The sequence below is a fragment of the Panthera onca genome, chromosome B4 (assembly GCF_046562875.1).
Source record: "Panthera onca isolate mPanOnc1 chromosome B4, mPanOnc1 haplotype 2, whole genome shotgun sequence".
Taxonomy (NCBI): Eukaryota; Metazoa; Chordata; class Mammalia; order Carnivora; family Felidae; genus Panthera; species Panthera onca.
In genome coordinates, this window is record NC_138345.1 from 31,487,625 (window position 1) to 31,506,283 (window position 18,659).

General features: G+C 34.3%; 1 protein-coding gene across 7 annotated transcripts in view; it reads right to left on the reverse strand.

The window, feature by feature from the left end:
• Positions 1 to 222: 222 nt before the first annotated feature.
• The window catches only part of CUL2 (cullin 2), a 158,396-nt gene continuing 139,959 nt past the window's right edge, over positions 223 to 18,659 (reverse strand). For all 7 annotated transcript variants that reach the window (XM_060658979.3, XM_060658973.3, XM_060658975.3 and 4 more), the window contains 5 exons: positions 13,676 to 13,742; positions 7,390 to 7,592; positions 5,535 to 5,636; positions 4,300 to 4,416; positions 223 to 3,274 (listed from right to left, as the gene is read on the reverse strand). In XM_060658979.3, coding sequence (XP_060514962.1) covers positions 3,143 to 3,274; positions 4,300 to 4,416; positions 5,535 to 5,636; positions 7,390 to 7,592; positions 13,676 to 13,742 — 621 coding nt within the window. In that variant the 3' untranslated portion in view covers positions 223 to 3,142. The remainder of the gene's footprint in view (positions 3,275 to 4,299; positions 4,417 to 5,534; positions 5,637 to 7,389; positions 7,593 to 13,675; positions 13,743 to 18,659) is intronic.

Here is an 18,659-nt window from a genome sequence, read left to right on the forward strand (position 1 = left end):
CTGCTACTATAACTCAAAAAATTTTAACCGAACACAGGTTTGCATTAAGTATATGTATATTAAGGATATATATATATACACTTGAAATAGATATTCTATAGCTGTACATGTGAAGGTAAAATATTAAATTCACAAGTACCTTCCGCCATGAATCAGCTATGAGCAAAGTTGCTTAACATGTATATTGATATCTTAAATATCTTAAGAAACTGAAATATGAAGTGTTTAAAAAAAGTTTTTTTAATGTTTATTTATTTTTGAGTGGGGGAGGGCAGAGAAAGAGAGAGAGACACAGAATCCAAAGCAGGCTCCAGGCTCTGAGCTGTCAGCACAGAGCCTGACGCGGGGCTCAAACTTGTGAGATCATGCCCTGAGCTGAAGTCAGACACTCAACTGACTGAGCCACCCAGGCATCCCAAATATGAAGTGTTTATTCTCACAAATCACCTAGAAACAAATTTTTGCTCTGAAAAGTCAGGAAAAACTATTCTTTATGTATAAAATGAAGTTACTTCTATCTTACAGGCTATTTTATATATAGAGTGAGAGAGAGAGAAAGAGAAAGAGAGAGACTGTATTTATTAGGTCCACAATTTTGACTAGGATTTAAATTCAGGTTCTGCGGTCCCTGACAATGACTCCTGGAAAACTCTTCATTTGGTTTCCTCTTCTATGAGAGAGGAGCATTGCCTGGTTAACAGGATTATCGGAAGGTCAAACAAAATAACATATGAGGAAGCACCAGTCACAGTCTGTACTCAATAAAAGTTAAAAAAATTAACAGAACTTTATAGCATTGTAGCATATACAGGTTATAAAATCCTATAAAGGTAGTACGTTATAAATAAAGCAAAGCACAAACCCCAGAGTATACCTTTGTTTATATTAAAGCAAACGGTCATAAAATCTTAGACTAAACCCCTAGAATAAAACTACAGCAGCAATTAAAATAATCTGGTTTCAAAGAGAAGGACAGAACGTGAACAAAAGCAGCATGCTGTCTGGCTGGAAAATGTATCACTGACTCACACATTAACTACCTCAGTATTAATAATAATTTTTTAAGAACTTCTGAAAGTTTTGCTCACATTATTTTTGTTTTCCAAGATAAAGCACGGAGAACCCTTTCCTCTCCTTCCGCTTCTTCCCCTTTTGTAGCTTTGACCTCCTCTGCCCACAAGCACTAGGTACCGTACACAGGGCCTGTCAGGTTAGTGCTCTGGGCTATGTGCTAGGCTCGTAATGATTTCAAGTGCCTGACCTAACTTGACAAGACTGCAGCCTTCCCTTCATTCTCCTCAGCAGAAGGTCTGTGCTAGAATTCATTCTAAACGCTGCTCCCTCTTGGATGGTGACTTGGTTAAGTGTATCTGGCCTCTTCCTCCTCATGCGTGAGTGTATCTTTAATGTTTCCTTTCTGGTAAAATGAGAAAAAGATGTGAAGAAAACTCTTGGCAGTCACTTCTGTAGACCTCAGCACAAGTATTTTGTCCATTTTTCAATATAATATATTTTCTTGACAATTTAGATACCAAGACTTAATTTAACATTTATAAATATTTAAGAAAAAAGGAGTCAATTTGGAAACTTTATCAACAAGTCATCAAAACAAGGTTTGTTTTTTGACAGTGAATGTACAATATTGTATGGTTTGCCATTACTTCCTCTCTAGAAAGAAAGGTAAAATGAGAGATACAGTTTATAAGTAAGTCGTTATAAGCTTAGATTTTTCCAACACTTAAAGAGACATGAGTCAGAAAAAGTGCAATCGAACAAACCAACTGCAGAAGCCATTTTTGCAACAAGACCACATATTAGATGATATTAAGTAATTATTTTTTGTTAGGTGTAATAATGTCATTAAAGTTGTGTTTTTGTTGTTTTTAAAAAAGATCTTATCTGTCAGAGATACAAACTAAAGTACTGTAAGTAAAATGATTCACATGGGATACCCTTTAAAATATTCCAGCTTATAGATGGGTAATAAATATAATAGACTGGAGTAGTCTAATACTGTTGTTAACATATATAATAAACAAAATAGTGGAATTTCATGTCTATAATAAGTGGCATCCGGTGTAATGCACCATACAGACAAAAACAAAGGTATTTAGGTTACACATTGCTAAGCACACCTGTGACTTATGAGAGTGAATTTAGTATCAAAATGTATAGGGGTGTAAGGGTAATACACAGGTAAGAGAATGGAAGGAATACACTGGTATCACAGGATCTCCTATAACTCAGAGAAAGGTAGAAGGAGAGGTAAGACAGCTGGGTATCTGTCTACGTTAGAATTAATGTATTATGAAAATAAAAGACAACTTCTGGATGAGAAACACTTTCTATCCAGACTTGAGGCCACCACATATTCTCCTCATCCTTTATTTCTGCGGTGTAAGCATATCACCAGAAACTCTTGATAGAATTAAATCCTCAACATTCAAAATGCTCATATCCAATGTAGTTCCAGTCCATAAAAATAAAACATTCTTTATGTTGAATGCATTTTTATGCATTCAAGAACAATAATCTAGACATTTTTCATGTAGGACTTAAGTAGGAGTAAAAGCGAGTTAAACCATTCAGATAAAAATGCAACTAAAGCTTCATTAGCTGCTTTGATGACTCATGAACATTTATATTTATACTATTATGTGTGATGCTCCATCCACATAAAAAAGGCATTCTATTTCTTTATTTTTTTTATTTGACAAGCAGCAATATCATGTTTGTCATTTTAATGTAGATACAATTATTAGGTTATCTGTCATATTACAATATTTAAGTTTTTAATTTTATGTCCTTTAAGATACATTAAAAAAAAAAAAAAAAAAACACATCAACTGCAAACGTGAAGGGGAGAAAAAGCATGGTACCCAACCAAATTTCCACATTTCAGCAATACTTCACTCATTCTTTTAATAAAGTTTTAAGAAATGTCATAATGACATGAGCTTGAAATATCTCTAGGCATTTTCTCTGACGCTCATGACGTGGCACTGGTGATGTTGTAAACAGCAGAAAAACAGGGGCTGCCAAATGACCAAATTATGGAGGCACAGGCCTGCTTTTTCCCACAGGAACACACCAAATGGTGATGGCAATGATCTTCTCACACCCACACTAGAGGAGAGCGACATCACGCTACGTAACTGTATTCATCTGCTGACGCTTGGCTGCGTTCGATGTACTGTTTGTCTATCAGAACTTCAATACACTTCTTAATCATGCTGATACTAGGATTAAACCTAGCTCTTGACTGGCTAATCACCTGTTGGAGAGAGACATTGATGTGTCAAACTACCGCTAATCAGTCAGTTATAAATCATTACTAACTAATCGGATATGACATGCTTCCAATGCATTGAGTGAGGTTCCATCAAATAGACCTAATCCATATGGGAAAAGTATGCTTAAAGTAATTATGAAATTATATTAATTAAACTGAATAAAATCATCCTAAATGCATGGGTATGATACATCAAACAAGTGAATGCCATGAACAGTATTAAACTGTTTTAGCTCAGAGGGCATTACACAAGGGGAGAGGGAACAATTTAAATCAATTTTGATGACATAAAATTTTTATGTAAAATAGGGGAAAAGCCTAATGTTTATGTTGTGAAGGAATTAAAATGCAAAACACAGATATAGCAAAATCTAATAATTTTCACACATAACAAAATTAAACTATTCACTAATCTATCTAAATACATGTACACATGCTCCAACTTCCATTTCACCCTTGCCAAACTTTCAAGTCCTTGCTGAACTAACACTTTCTCCAGAAACCTTCCCCCCAAATCCCCTAAGTCAATGCTTCCGTGTACATTCTCACAGTACTGTATCTCTTTCTCAGTGCATGTTAATGGAATTTTATATTTTTTGCTTGCATACTACTTCAGTCATGTATTTCTTCCCTATTAGATGGTCAGGAACCATATCTTGTGTTGCTCTGCACCACATCCCTAATGATGTGCATAACCCTCTATCACATGGTAGACACTCCTATATTTATGGAATGAATGAATACTTGATACAGTCAATTTCCTTCAATAACTGGACAGGAGGCTCAATATACTGGTGAACTTAGCTCTCTAAATCTAAGCCAAGGGAAATCTGAACTTAATACTGAAATTATAAGTGAGTACTGTTCTCATTAAGTAATGAGACATTTCTTTATGCTATTTGGGAATCATATTATTTCTGTATCATGTTTACAAAGAAACATTCCTAATCCATACATTGATAATACCCTTTGCCCCAAAAAGCCTTGAGGACTTCCCTGCCTTTTACCTCTTGAATAAGGGCATTATGCCGAAGTACTTTTCGTGCTTTCATGATACGAACTATAGCAGCTTGGAGATACATTTTCCGGTCCTCATCTACAGCACTTCTAGTCTGCTCCATTTCCTGTTTCACAGGGGGGAAAAAAGAGCAAATGAGACACTAGTCACTGAACCTTTCATAATTCATTCTATCAATGAGTTTAAATAAATTTCCAATCAATACTGAGCATCAAATTATGTAGTTAACATGTGCCCATTACCACATAACCATTACCAAAGGAATATCTACAGTGAGTTATTTATAATTTCTTGGGTTAAAGTTGGAAGGTTATTAAAAAAATTAACACTACTGTAAAATGTATTTAATGTAAATAAGCAATAAAGGAGAATTTAAATGATTTTCAGATTTTCAATAATTTTCAAATTTCTGTCCTGTCGGGGAGTACAGACTATATACCACATATATGCTTTTAGATGCTTTAGTAACTGTGCATACTGGATCAGGCCTCAAGGAGAAGAGCTGTGAAAGATTCTATTTGGCTCAAGCAGAGAAGCAGGGAAGGATGAGCCACAAAGGGCCTATCTCCACACAGCTCAAGGAAACACAGTAGAGTGAGGCATAGAAGCAGGCAATGCCACATTAATAGGGCTCTCATAACAGCTTTTAAAAGACAAAATACAACCCACATATTATAAATTATTATTCAATAGCCTAGAGAAAAATGAGATCTCAAACATTTTTGTGTTGAAATTTAGTCATAATTAACTAACATCTGTCTCCCATGGGGGAATAAGTTCTTGGAGAGGGCCCGACATCCTATCTTTTAACTGGACATGGGGCAGGATGTAAAGTTAGAAACATTTTCAACTTCTCTTTGAAAGAAATATGTTATAAAGCTTTTCTTTATTTTACAAATGAAAAATGTGAGAGATTATATCACTAGTCAAGGTAGGAATTTTTGTGAAGAATGCAAAGCAATGCTCCACATTTTGTCTAAAAGCAAATGTGACAATACTACAATACCCTTTTCCTTAAATACCCATTATATTACTATTTTTATAATCTAAGATACTGGCAGCGGGTTTGTTTGTTTGTAAGGTTAGTAAATGCAGAGAATAAACCAGAAAAAAAATGCATCACATTATTACTTTTGATGTGCAAAGTTTTGCATTCTCTCAGTTACACTTGTGAAGTCCAATGCTTAAATATTTCCAAGAGAAACAACATTAAAAAGCACTTACCTGTGGGGTGTCTTTCTGCATCGATGTAGTAATTTTAAATTTTGTTCTTTTACTGCTAAAGTTCATATTTAATGAAAATGAAGATTCTGCATCAATGTCTTCCTATAATTAAAAATAATTCATTCATATTTATCAAAATTAAAATCATTAAATAGGAGTTGCTGCAAATAATATGCCTTAAAATGAAATGGCCAAGCAAAGAAGACTCAACTCTCATCATTTTACATTACAAAGATTATTTAAGAGAAAAGTAACTGTCTTCTGTCAAAGAAAGCAAAAAACAATTCTTTTCTAGTTTTACACTTGAATTTTAATCTGTTTAACATTTAGAAATAAGCTATTTTATGGCCCAACTATTATATATATTACCACTAGATAAAGGGTCAAAGCTCATTGGCTTAAACAGAATTTAACATTTTAATTTTTATGACCTACTGTCACCCCATTTTGAAAAAGTGAGCAACCAATGGTCTTGTGCTGCAGTAACAAAATATCGATGATAAATAACTGGACTACAGAAGCAACTGGTTTCCCGTGGCACACGTGACTCTGGCGTGGTTCTGATGAAGTTTACCCTCCAATTCATGTTTTATTCACTCTGCCAGAAGCAAGTGGCCTTTTCTCAAGTGAAAGTTGTCAAACCAATTTTTATAATCACAACTTCTCTATCAGGCTTAAGAAAGCCACTCATGTCCTATAGTGAGTTTTCTCCATCAGCGGGATCAAAAAGCACTTGGCAAATGAACCATCTTCAATAATAACCTAAGAAGTTCTGCTAAGGAATGGCATTCATAATTAAAATTTAATGTGCGAATAAGCAATCTGTATTTATTTTGAACACTCCTGGGCAGCAAAAATAATACATTTTAGAAAACTATACAACTTCTTAAGCACTTAATTTAGCTAAAAATTTATACTTCAAATTTTAAGTTTTAAGTTTAAAAATTCATGCTTAAATTATAACTAATTGCATTAATTAAAATCTTAATATTAAGAAGTTAATATTTTGTTAAGATTCTGAAGTCAGAAAAATTAATCATTTCTCAGTATTAAGAAAAGCTTTATTTGACTTTCAGAATACATGCTATTTAAAGCTGCTCAATGATAGGCTACAAAATATCATCGGATTAAATGAACTGATGAGAGAAACTGTAGGCTATTAACTTCACCAAAACAAAAATGAAACACAATTTATGAGAATTTTTTCTTATAGGCACAATTTGAAATAGGACACTTAACTCATATCTGCTTCTTAAACGATTTAAGTGTCTAAAATATACTGTAACAACAACAAAAACTTGTTATTAGGAAAAAAAGCTACAAAGAAAAGAAGTAGATTACTGGCTTGCTCTTCTTGTGACAGATATTACAAATATATGGTGGTTATTAGTTGAGTCCTGGAATGAGGGAACAGGAGATTGAGAGCATTTGGGATGGTTACACAAACTAAATATGCACACAAATAAACATCAATAGATGGTCATTTCCTATTACAGAATCATGTAATTAAATATCAACTAAACACATGGAACAAAAAACAAACAGAAAGATTTACAACATGCTACTGTTTTTAACCTCAATTAACCAGAATCTACTCAGTGGCAATTCTTACACAATTTTCAGGAAACTGTCACAGTATAGGACAAATAAAATCAAATTGTAAAGGGAACACAGTCACCAACTTCTCTGTGACTGCACAAGCTCACAGCTTTAAGGAGCCTACAGTAATGCAGCTGGCTCCGCACTCAAGTGTGTTCCAAAGTACAAGGGACATTGCCAATTATAACCTTACTTGAAAAACTGCAAACATCTCATGAAAAAGCTGTAATGTTTATAATGCTTAAATTCCCCATACCTTTTCTGAATCATGGTTAATCATTTTCACATCAAGTAATGATTTGATTGTTTTTGTCAGTTCCTTTTCATTCATTTGAGTGCTGTCTTGAAGCTCTTTATAGCTGACAGTTTCACTGTTGTTAAAGGCAAGAAGAACTGCCATTTGGTATGTTGTAACCATGGCTACATATGGTTTGCCCAAATAGTTCATTTTAACTTCACCTACAATTAAAACAAAATTGTGACAATAAACTTATCATCAAAGAAACATTTCAAAATTACTTGAGTAATTGTTTATTTCAGCTACTTTCTCCTGAAAGAATGAGCCAAGGACTTATTAAATTGTTATAAAGCCATTCTTGCCAGCAATGTAATCATTTTGTTTGTTTGGGGGGTGGAGGGAGGACTGTTAGTTTTGAGTAGGCAGTATAAATCACAATTAAACTAAAATACCTCTACCAGTAGGTAACAATGTCTCTAAAAGTTAATAGGAAAGCTAAGACTTAGGCATGAAAAAAAGCAGTAAGAGGAGGTGAGGGTAGGAGGAGAAATGGACAAAAGGAGAGAATGACAGCCTGCTACCAGTAACTGCCTCAGGGGTGTCTATCTGGCAAGGTTCAAGCACACAGGGAGGTCTACAAGCACACGGGAGATGCTTCTCCTGTGGCTCTAACCTCCAGTTTCTGCCAAAATTTAACAATGCTATTTTGTCTCATAAACAAACATTTTTCTTCTCAGTAACTTTCTAGGGGCAAACAAATGGGAGAAGAGACAAAAAGATACATTATTTTGATGAAATAGTTGATAGAATAAACAAGTTCTAGATAATACACTACTCTGGAAAGCTATAAAGGATACAGCGGGTTTAGGCTCACTGAAGTTCTGCAACACCCCAGGGAGGCAGTGCACTGAAAAGTTTATAATAAACTGTATGACAAACATGTATGCACTCTATAACATGTAAAGTTAATGCAGGTCAACCAACAATTTCCTTTAGGACATAAAGCATAAAGCTGTGGTTTAGTGGCTGTATTTCTCTCTGTCTCTTACACACCCTGAATTATTCGACTATTAATGGATTATAAACTAAACCATTACAAGATCTGGTTTTAAAGCTCTACATTATACTCAAAGAGGCTATATTTCACATGAACTTACCCCAGAGGCTACATTCTCCCTGTGAGTGGTAATTAGGATCTCTGATCAAGATGTTGTGCTTATTTATTCATTATGTAATTAAAAAATTTAAAGGATATCAAGTCAATTTGCCACTGATTATCATGCAGATGCCTATTCCAATTTTTATTGTGCTTCAACCTATTTCAAAAATAACTGTTATTCAGATAATTATTTAGAAACCCTAAAGAAAAATATGCCTTATCTCTGAATTTTCATGAAAGGAGGGCTTAACAGAGTTTAAGTAAAAAGTTAACATTAGGAGTGTCCTGCCAACAATCAGTACCAAAAATACTTTAAGGACTCTCACCTCAACATTTCAGTTTGGGAAATATGGTGAGAAGCAAGATATCACATAAACTGTACATAATTTGTGTAATGACTGTTTCAATCATATGTCAGAAACAAGTACGAAGTAATGCATCAAACATGCAGATGATGAAGTGGGACCTCAGGCGACACTTTATGGATGCTATAACACGCTGCCATGGGTTTGGACACAGAATGCATCTCCTGCCACACCAAGCAGTCTTTCATCACCACCAGAACCCAAGGAACATTAAGAGACAATGCAAGGAAAGGGTCAATGTAAATAAAGGGTCAATGTAGCATTTATTATTAAGTTCATTCTGCAACATTTAATAAGAGGAAAACTAGTTTTGTAATACTTTTTTTTTCCCCTGCTATTTTTTAGTTGTCAGCATTAGGGGCACATGGGCCTCTTGCCACCTTTTCAGTACCACTGAAAAGCACCACAGTACTCATTAGCTCACAGAAGAAAAAAAAATGGGAAAAGCATAGAGGGAATATGTGGGGCAGGGTAGGAAATCCCAAATTTGGACGATTCATTTAGTTACTGCCATAAACAGAAACAGAAGATACAAACGAGGTCATTTTACCTACAGAACAGGCTGGCAAACTTGATGAAACTTCAAACTAGAACAAAACATTCTGATACACACAAACTTTGAAAAAATAAGCCAACCATAACTCAAGAGGTATTTACAACTACAGGAAGTTAACAAGTGGGCAGAACTCTCTTAATAGTTTCATCCAAGTTACTTTCCCATTACCTGTCGGCTCCTTAGTCTCTAAGGGAAAGCTTTTCTTTACAGAAGAATGTCAGCTACTAAATGCTGAATGAGTGATAGAGTATCGCCAATTTGCAATCAGTAATGAAATAACTGATTCAAGCCATGATCATCCGTGGGTGCCAAAACCATTAGATAGAGCTGTTCCTGAAAAAGGGTATTCATATGGGACCTAGGTATCTCCCCTCAGATCACCTGTTAATTGAAAAGGGAAAAGAGTATCTTTACAATGAAGCTATCTGGTGGTCACCACCTTAACCAGGTGTCCAACATTAGAGTCTCTAATAGTGGGATAACCTGATATTATATGCCTTCTGGTACATTATGAAGTATATAGAGCTGCCTAAGAAGTATTCTTGCCGACAGTATAATTTGAATAGAATCAAACTTTTGAACCTAATTTCAGAAATACTAATTTACAGAAAGTATAGGGAATAGAAAACAAATCAAATACATCTACAATAATGTGACAAATCCAAAACACTGTCTGGTCTTTTCAAAAAAGTATGTCAAGAGGGGTAAAGGGGGTTAAGGAAGAGGTGGTAGGGAAAGGAAGTAGGAAGACACAATAACCAAATGCAATCAGTGACCTCTGATTACATTAAAACAGGCATTAAGGTCTCTTTGGGGACAACCAAGGAAATCTAAATATGGACTGGACATTAGGTAATATTAAAATCCCTCACAATTTTAACTGTCAAAGTATTTGAAATCAATAATGAAAGAGAATTCAGTCAAGGATAGGATCATTACCTTTTAAGGTATGTGCAATATGGTGGGATTTTGATTTTGGCAAATTTGCCAGATTAGATTTTGGCAAATAATCAATACTTATATGACTAATAGTTCATTAATTGCTTATATAATCTAATTATATGTATTATTTATGTATTATCTACATAGCTATGTATTAACCAATGAAGTGTTACTTCCCTTGAATTTATTTCTCAACTTATCTCTCAGCAGCTGACTTGGGATTCCTATAAAATCTTGATATGCCATAAATAAAATTTATTTATATCCAGTGTAAGTTTCCAGGTTCTGTATTTGTCATTTCTTCATCCAGTTGTTCTCTCAGAATAATTCTACCCAATGTCCTAGTCATAAATCCAATGGAATTTTTATCTTTCTCTCATTCAGTATCTCTGTCACATCTGATAGCATAGATTGCTTACTTCTTAAAATTCTTACCTCTGTTGGTAATATGCTCTCAACATTCTTCTTTGCCTATCTTGGCTAAGTCCTATTCATCCTTGAAAACCAAGTTTAGATGTTATTTACTCAGAAGGTTTCCTTCACCAGGAGCTATTTGCTACCACCAATCTATGGGAAACTAAAACCCTGGGCTCACCTATTACAACATTCAAAACATTTACCATAATTATTTACTTGTCTATCCTCCCATTAGATGTGAGCTTTTTGAGGGCTGAGGCTCTGTATTTTATCTGTACTTGGCATACAGAAGTACTTGGGACAAAGATGTTCTCTGGGTTATAAATGAATTTTTCAAAGTGAAAGATGAGGCAATAGGCTCAGAGAAGTTAAGTAATTTGCTCAAGGTTATAGACTTAATAGGCTAATAACCTGACATCTCCTGATTCTAAGTTTCTCCAAATATCACTTTATACCCCATCTCCAACCATTTGTAAAGACTCTTGGATTACAATACAAATAATACCTGGAATAATGTACAAATGGATTAGGAAAGAATAATTTTGATTATATGTAAAGGTATGAGTAATAGGGGTTCTCAAGAAACAAAACTCTTAGTCTAGAATGAGAGCCAATGTTTTAAAGGAGCCCTGGAACCTTATGACAAATGTGGGAACCACAGAACAAGCATCTTAAAGACAGATGGTGTTTGACAACTTTTGCTAATGAGTAAATGAATAAATGAGAAACAAAACCAAAATAAAATTTTACCCAATGGTTTCACTAATAGATCACAGGTATTTTCAGTGCTTTCAGTGATTCAAAACAAAAACGAATTTACAAGGTTAACAATATCTTTTCCAAGGAATAAACTATTTGACTCTAATGAAGACACATATACACAACATTGAAACAAGACAAAAACAAACAAATGAGCTCCAAAAATCTGGTTATCATGGACCAGCTTTGGAATTCTGTATGTTCAAAAACAGAAAAGGAATGTTGTTCTCTTTCCTACCTAGGTGTCATCAGTAACAGTTTTCAGGTCAAATTCCAAGAGCAAAAACTATGTCATTTTTTTTCTTTATTTCTATTACAATTAAGTTGCTGAACACCAAAAAAGTGAGCCCCTCATTAAAATACTTTAGGAGGCTGATTACTGCTGAGGTAATGAGAAAAACAAAGAGAGTTTAAACTCCCCAAGACAGATATTCATGGATATCAAAAATAAATTAAATTCGGGGCGCCTGGGTGGCGCAGTCGGTTAAGCGTCCGACTTCAGCCAGGTCACGATCTCGCGGTCCGTGAGTTCGAGCCCCGCGTCAGGCTCTGGGCTGATGGCTCGGATCCTGGAGCCTGTTTCCGATTCTGTGTCTCCCTCTCTCTCTGCCCCTCCCCCGTTCATGCTCTGTCTCTCTCTGTCCCAAAAATAAATAAAAAACGTTGAAAAAAAAAAAATTAAAAAAAAAAAAAAATTAAATTCAAGTACATTAAGATATATTAGTTCTTTTAGTTATCTAAAACACTGGTTGAGCATGTTTTTTCTTAAAACCCATTATATTTACTAAATGAGAATAGAAAAAATTCATAACAGAATGTAAAATTAAAGGTCAAGTACAAAATGGCCACTTATTAAATATCATTTCTGGGGCGCCTGGGTGGCTCAGTCAGTTAAGCATCTGACTTCAGCTCAGGTCATGATCTCGTGGTTTGTGAGTTTTGAGTCCTGCTTAGGGCTCTGTGCTGACAGCTTGGAGCCTGGAGCCTGCTTCGGATTCTGTGTCTCCCTCTCTCTCTGCCCCTCCCCCACTCACGCTCAGCCTCTCTCAAAAATAACTAACGTTAAAAAAAATTTTTTTTAATCATTTATTTCACAAACTGCTGAAATGTAAATGTCCAACTTGTTCAATAAAGTTAAACTTGTGTAAGTATGTTTTATCGTGTACTGATTACGTACTAATATGTATTACTAACAATGAGACATCATATTCCAAATATAAATTAGTCAAATAAATGGTAAGAGAAATTTTTCTTAAGTGAGTGAATAGAATTTCCTAATAAAGGTTATGGCACCTGATTGATCAAATTTTCTTATACCATTTCTAAGAGATACACCCTTAACAGAGATACCTTTTCCTTCTTATAGAAAGAGAAAGTTGACTCAATGAACTTTTCAAAGCAGAGCTTTAGCAAAAGTAGAGAAATTTTTGAGTGTTTGCTTTGGCTAACATCTTCAGGCAACTCAGAGCAACTGCACACAGTCTACAGTCATTCAGTTATGAATCCTACTGTCAAATAAGTGGACCCCACTGTTCCAGAAAGAAGCAAAGGACCAGATTCTGACTTTTCTAAAATTAAAAACTACTGGAAATTAATTGGGACACTCTGGAAAAAGTATTTACTATTGCAGTTCACTATAGCACCAAAAAGAAAAATCAAATGCTTGTATCTCCTTATGATCCTATAATGTTTAATGAAATTTCTGAGGACATTTGACATATTTAGAGAAAATAGGTTTTTTTTAAGAGTATCTGACCTGTCAAGTCTTGGTTTCTAAATAAAATTTCTACTGTCTATATAAAGTGGTTTGTTACAGAAATGTAAGAAACCATTACAAAATTCAGACATTTTCTTACCAAGCAGTAATAAAAACAGCATAATTTTATACTTATACTATTAAAAAGTGCTGCACTTGAACTTCATTATTAGTTGCTTTAATGATAACCAGCAAGGCAAACAGAGGAAAAGAGGTTAAAAACTATCGTTAGAAAAAAATAAAACAAAACAAAACTATCATTAAGCTGTAAGAAATCTCTTCCATTAAATTATTAACATAATTATATCAGGTAAATTTCACTACACTAGATATAATTAAATGCATTTTACCTGTACAGAGATAATGTAACCATGTAAGTTTCCTTCCACTAAAATGCTGGCTGTAAAATAATTCAAACTGTAGAAAAAGAAAAAAATCAAGTTAATTTCAGCTACTATAACATAACTACCTAGCTATTACTACATTGAAAAAGTAAAAAAAATGTTCATGTTAGAAAAGACATTATAACCCATCTGGTATACTTACTCATTGTATAGATGAGAAAACATATCCATGGCAAGTCCCTGACCAAGATCTTACAATTATTAGTCTAGCTCTTTTCACTTACAACTTTGTCCAGGATTCTCTCCACTAAACCACAGCCCTGTACAGTTGACTATTTGTATAAATTCAGAAATGACATAGTCAATGATTCATTTTGAGTTTGGAATGATAGCCATTTGGACTTTACAAATACAAACTACGGACCAAAAACATCATCATATATTTCCAATATGAAAATGGAAATCATACCTTCATTTCTAATATCCTATTTGCCAACATATATACTCTTGCTAAAATGACAGGTTGATTAATATTTCTGTGGTTACCTATAAGGTGACATCTACAATTTAACTTTACATCCAGTCAAACACAAATACAAACAAAGTTTCAAGGTACTCATCTTTGTATCTTCTTTTGTTGATATTATTATAAAAAAATTAACATTCTATTATTGTAGCTTTGAAAATTAAAAAACATCTTCCTTGAACTGAATGTATAATTGTAGGACATCAATCCAAAAAGTACCTTTTAAAGAGCCAGTACATAATTTATAGTGAGAAAACAATGCTGAAATGTAAAAAAAAACAAACCTCAATTTCATTATAACACTAAAAAATAAACGCATCATGTCACAATTCAGAATTATGGACATACTTTCAGCCATGATGTGCCACATGTAATAGTTACACCTAAAGCTTTTATCTGTATATCAAACTTAACCTTTTTTATTCCCAAAACAAAGTTTCAATAAAGCAATCACCAATGTTTGACCTGCCAGCTGCATACTTTCACTCTTTACAGCAGAAGTTTATAGCTGTCAGCCAAGAGAATTAGTGAATTCTTTTCAGCAGTTTATTCCAAGTTTGCCTGGTCCTGGGAAGCTAAAACTTGTTGAGCACGCTTTCCCTCCAATAGCATGATAAATAGGAAATGCCTGGCACCTAAAATACTTAAGATTTTCTGCTTGGTTCTAATCTAGACAAAGAGAAAAGCCAAAATAATGTCATCAAAGAATCCTAGAAGCAGGCTTTGACTAATCATCTCCAGGGGTGTCAATAAATTCAATTACTACTACATAACTCATAATTTTATGATGAATAATTTACAATGAATTTGTGGACAAAAGCAAAATAAAACATTTTGAAATCAAGAAAATCAAACTTTAAAATGCTCTTTATAAATTATTTAAGTGCAAAACTAGCTCCAGGATGTATATTCCAAGCTCTGAAGGCACTTGCTTTGCCTCTTTATACTCCTAGATCTATCAGTCAAGTTTTATTGATAATGATATAGATACATCAACAGAAAACATTCTTTTACCTTAAATTTAAAATCTGATTATAAAGATTTTCATTTCTGTAAATCATCAAGAACAAAAAGTCTCAGTTCCAAATGGAAATATTATAATATTCATCTGGTATTCAAAGATAAAAGCTATAAAACTTTGCTTCATTATATCTTTAAACAATTATGTTACCAAAGTTTAGTAGTAAAAAATATGTCTTGCCTCAACTTCTAATTTTAAAATAAGTAACAGGCTAGGACAGCATCTTTTAAATGCCGTTTGAGGGTATTAATTAGAACTCAAGAGGCCTTAAAAATGAATAATTCCTATTCACTTCTAATAGCTGAATTAATACAGATTACTTTATATTTCTTCAGTATTATTCAGATTTATGGACCACGTACAAAGGAAATATAACAAGATTTAATGGTCTAATATGCAAAAATAAATTATTTTTTATTGTTTTAGTTTTTTAACGTTTATTTATTTTTGAGACAGAGAGAGACAGAGCATGAACAGGGGAGGGTCAGAGAGAGAGGGAGACACAGAATCTGAAACAGACTCCAGGCTCTGAGCAGTCAGCACAGAGCCCGACGCGGGGCTCGAACTCACGGATCGCGAGATCATGACCTGAGCCGAAGTCGGACGCTTAACCGACTGAGCCACCCAGGCACCCCAAAAATAAATTATTTTTAATTAAAGTTTAATTTCCATAGTTTTAAGATTCACATGTGTAAAATGAAAGTAAATTTTTTGTGAAATAACCACATATTTTAAGATGTAAAATATAGAAAATATCACTAAGGCAAGATGAATTATTTACATGTAAAAATGTACACTGTTAAGTACACAGATGGATTTTCATTCCTATGTAACTGAACCCTTGGATTTACTAGAAAAAAAATAGGAGGACAAACTCCCTCTACTGGTAATTAGCGAAAATCCAAATGGAGAGGACAATATTCTTGGAATCATAAATAGTCAGAAAAAAAAAAAAAAACCCGCTGTTTATAAGTGAGGAAAGTGAAACCTGATAAAAGTTATACATTAATAAAGGCTGAAGGGTTTAAAAACCTGATGTTGGAAAATGATTATTTCAAGAGGAGAGAAAAAAAAACAACATAAAGTTAAAAGGAAACTATTTGTGGCAGCACCTGTTTTCTGCCTTAATTGTGATTCAAAAACTTGGGCCCTTAAGAAGTAAGTTTTAATACTGTCAAAGATGAGAGGTTAATTTTCTTCCACTTGCCAGATCACAAATACATCAAAATGCCTTACCTGGCTACCCAAACCCTACTCCTAGCTTGCATCTATCCTTTTTGGAAAATCCGTACTAACCTGGGCTCACACTATGCCCACCCAAATGAATGCTTTTCTTCATGTAGTTTCTAAGATGGTCGTGCCACCATGCCTTTCTAAGGAAGATGCAAGAAGTCCCTAAGTTCAACTCCTATTTTGAAAGCCTACCTTATGCCTCGTATCTTGAAATCTACCTGGTTGGTTACACTACTCTAACTCTGCTATTACCATTACTACTATAACTGTTACTTCTTCTATATTAGCTACCATTTATTGAGTACTTATTATACACCAGGCTAAGTGCTTTACATGATCTCATTTTATCTTTGTATCAGCACTCTGAGGTAGTCCTCTTATCAGTTAAAATATTAGAAAGTTATGTGCCCAAAGTCACAGAGCATACATAGTAAATAGCAGCATAGGAATATAAAATAAAAAACTATGATTCCAAAGCCTGTACTGTTATTTTATTTATAATGCTTATTTTGAAAGAAACAAAAAACATACTTACTTTAAAACATGACTCAAAATATCCATTACATATATCTCTAGGGAATAGTGTAATGAAATACCATTTTCATTTTTAACTTCATAACGTATGCATAACCCACTGGTTCATGAACAACCTCAAGTTAGTGTCCAAATAAGGGACTATAAACAATAATGAAGATTTCTCTAGAAAAAAATGTTACCCAAACTTCTAATCAGTCAAGAAATAAGAAACCTCTTTTGGTGAGTTAGTAAATCAAAAAGGGTTAGTTGCAAGAGAAATGAAAACATGTCCACTAAAAAACTTGTACACGAATGTTCACACCAGCATTATGCATATATTAAAAAGGCGGAAACCACCCAAATGTCCATCAACTGATGAATGGACACATATGTGGTACATGCATACAAGAGAATACTATTTGGCAATAAAAAGGAATTAACTACTGATACATGTTATAACATGGGATGAACCTTGACATTATGCTGAGTGAATGAAGTCAGTCACAAATGATATGACTCTGTATGAGATGTCCAGAATAGGCAAATCTATAGAGAAAGAAAGTAGACTGCTTCGGGATGAGTGGAGTGGTGAAGGGAGTTAAGGAAAAATGAGGAATGACTACAAATGGGTAGGGGGTTTTGGAGGGGCGATTTTGGGGTAATAAAAATGTTTTAAAATGGATTGTGTGATGGTTGCACAACTGTGAATATACTAAAAACCACTGAAATTGTACATGTTAAATGGGTGAATTGTATAGTGCTATGGTTTGAACATCTGTGTCCCTCCCAAATTCCTATGCTAAAATCCTAATGCCCAATGTGATGGTATTAGGAGATGAGGCCTCTGGGAGGTGCTTGGATCATAAGTATGGAACCCTCAGGAACAGGATTAGTGCTAATAGAAGAGAGACCTCACAGAGCTCCTTAGCGCCTTCTACCACGTGAGGACACAAGAAGTCTGTGGCCTGAACATGGCCCTCACCCAATCACGCCGGCACCCTGTTCTTAGGTTTCCAGCGTCCAGAACTGTGAGAAATAAATTTCTGTTGTTTATAAGCCACCCAGGCTGTGGTCTTTTGTTAGTTAGAGCAGCCTGAACAGGCTAAGACATATGTTATACGAATTATAGCTCAATAAAGCTGTAAAGATACAGTCTCTACAGTCTTTTTAAAAGCTTTTTGGTAAGCATTGTAAGGTTTATTTACAGTTGCACTTTAAAGCATTTTTTCTAGGTTATTTCACATTCCATATATTTACCTAAATCACAGTCCAGAAATAAAAATAACTATCACAGGGGATAAATGTGGAGGCTCAAAAATGGCTCCAAAACTGAATGAAAAATTAGAAAATGATCATTTTAAGTACTGTGTTCTAAGCTGTCTTCTAATATCAAAATTTCTATAACTTAAAACTGCTTAAGAGCAGATAACAGATTTAATAAAAATGAGACACACTTGACAAAGAACTGGATGACACACTTAGCATTTTAGTTTTTTTTTTTTAGTTTATTTACCTTGAGAGAGCAAGACATGGGGCTCAGTCTCACTAACCTTGAGATCATGACCTAAGCCAAAATTAAGAGTCTGACTTGGCCACCCTGGCAACCCCTTAGCATTTAGCCAACTTAGTATTTAACTGACTGAGCAACCGAGGCACTGCCTTAGCATTTTAGTTTTAATATTAGGAACCACAAT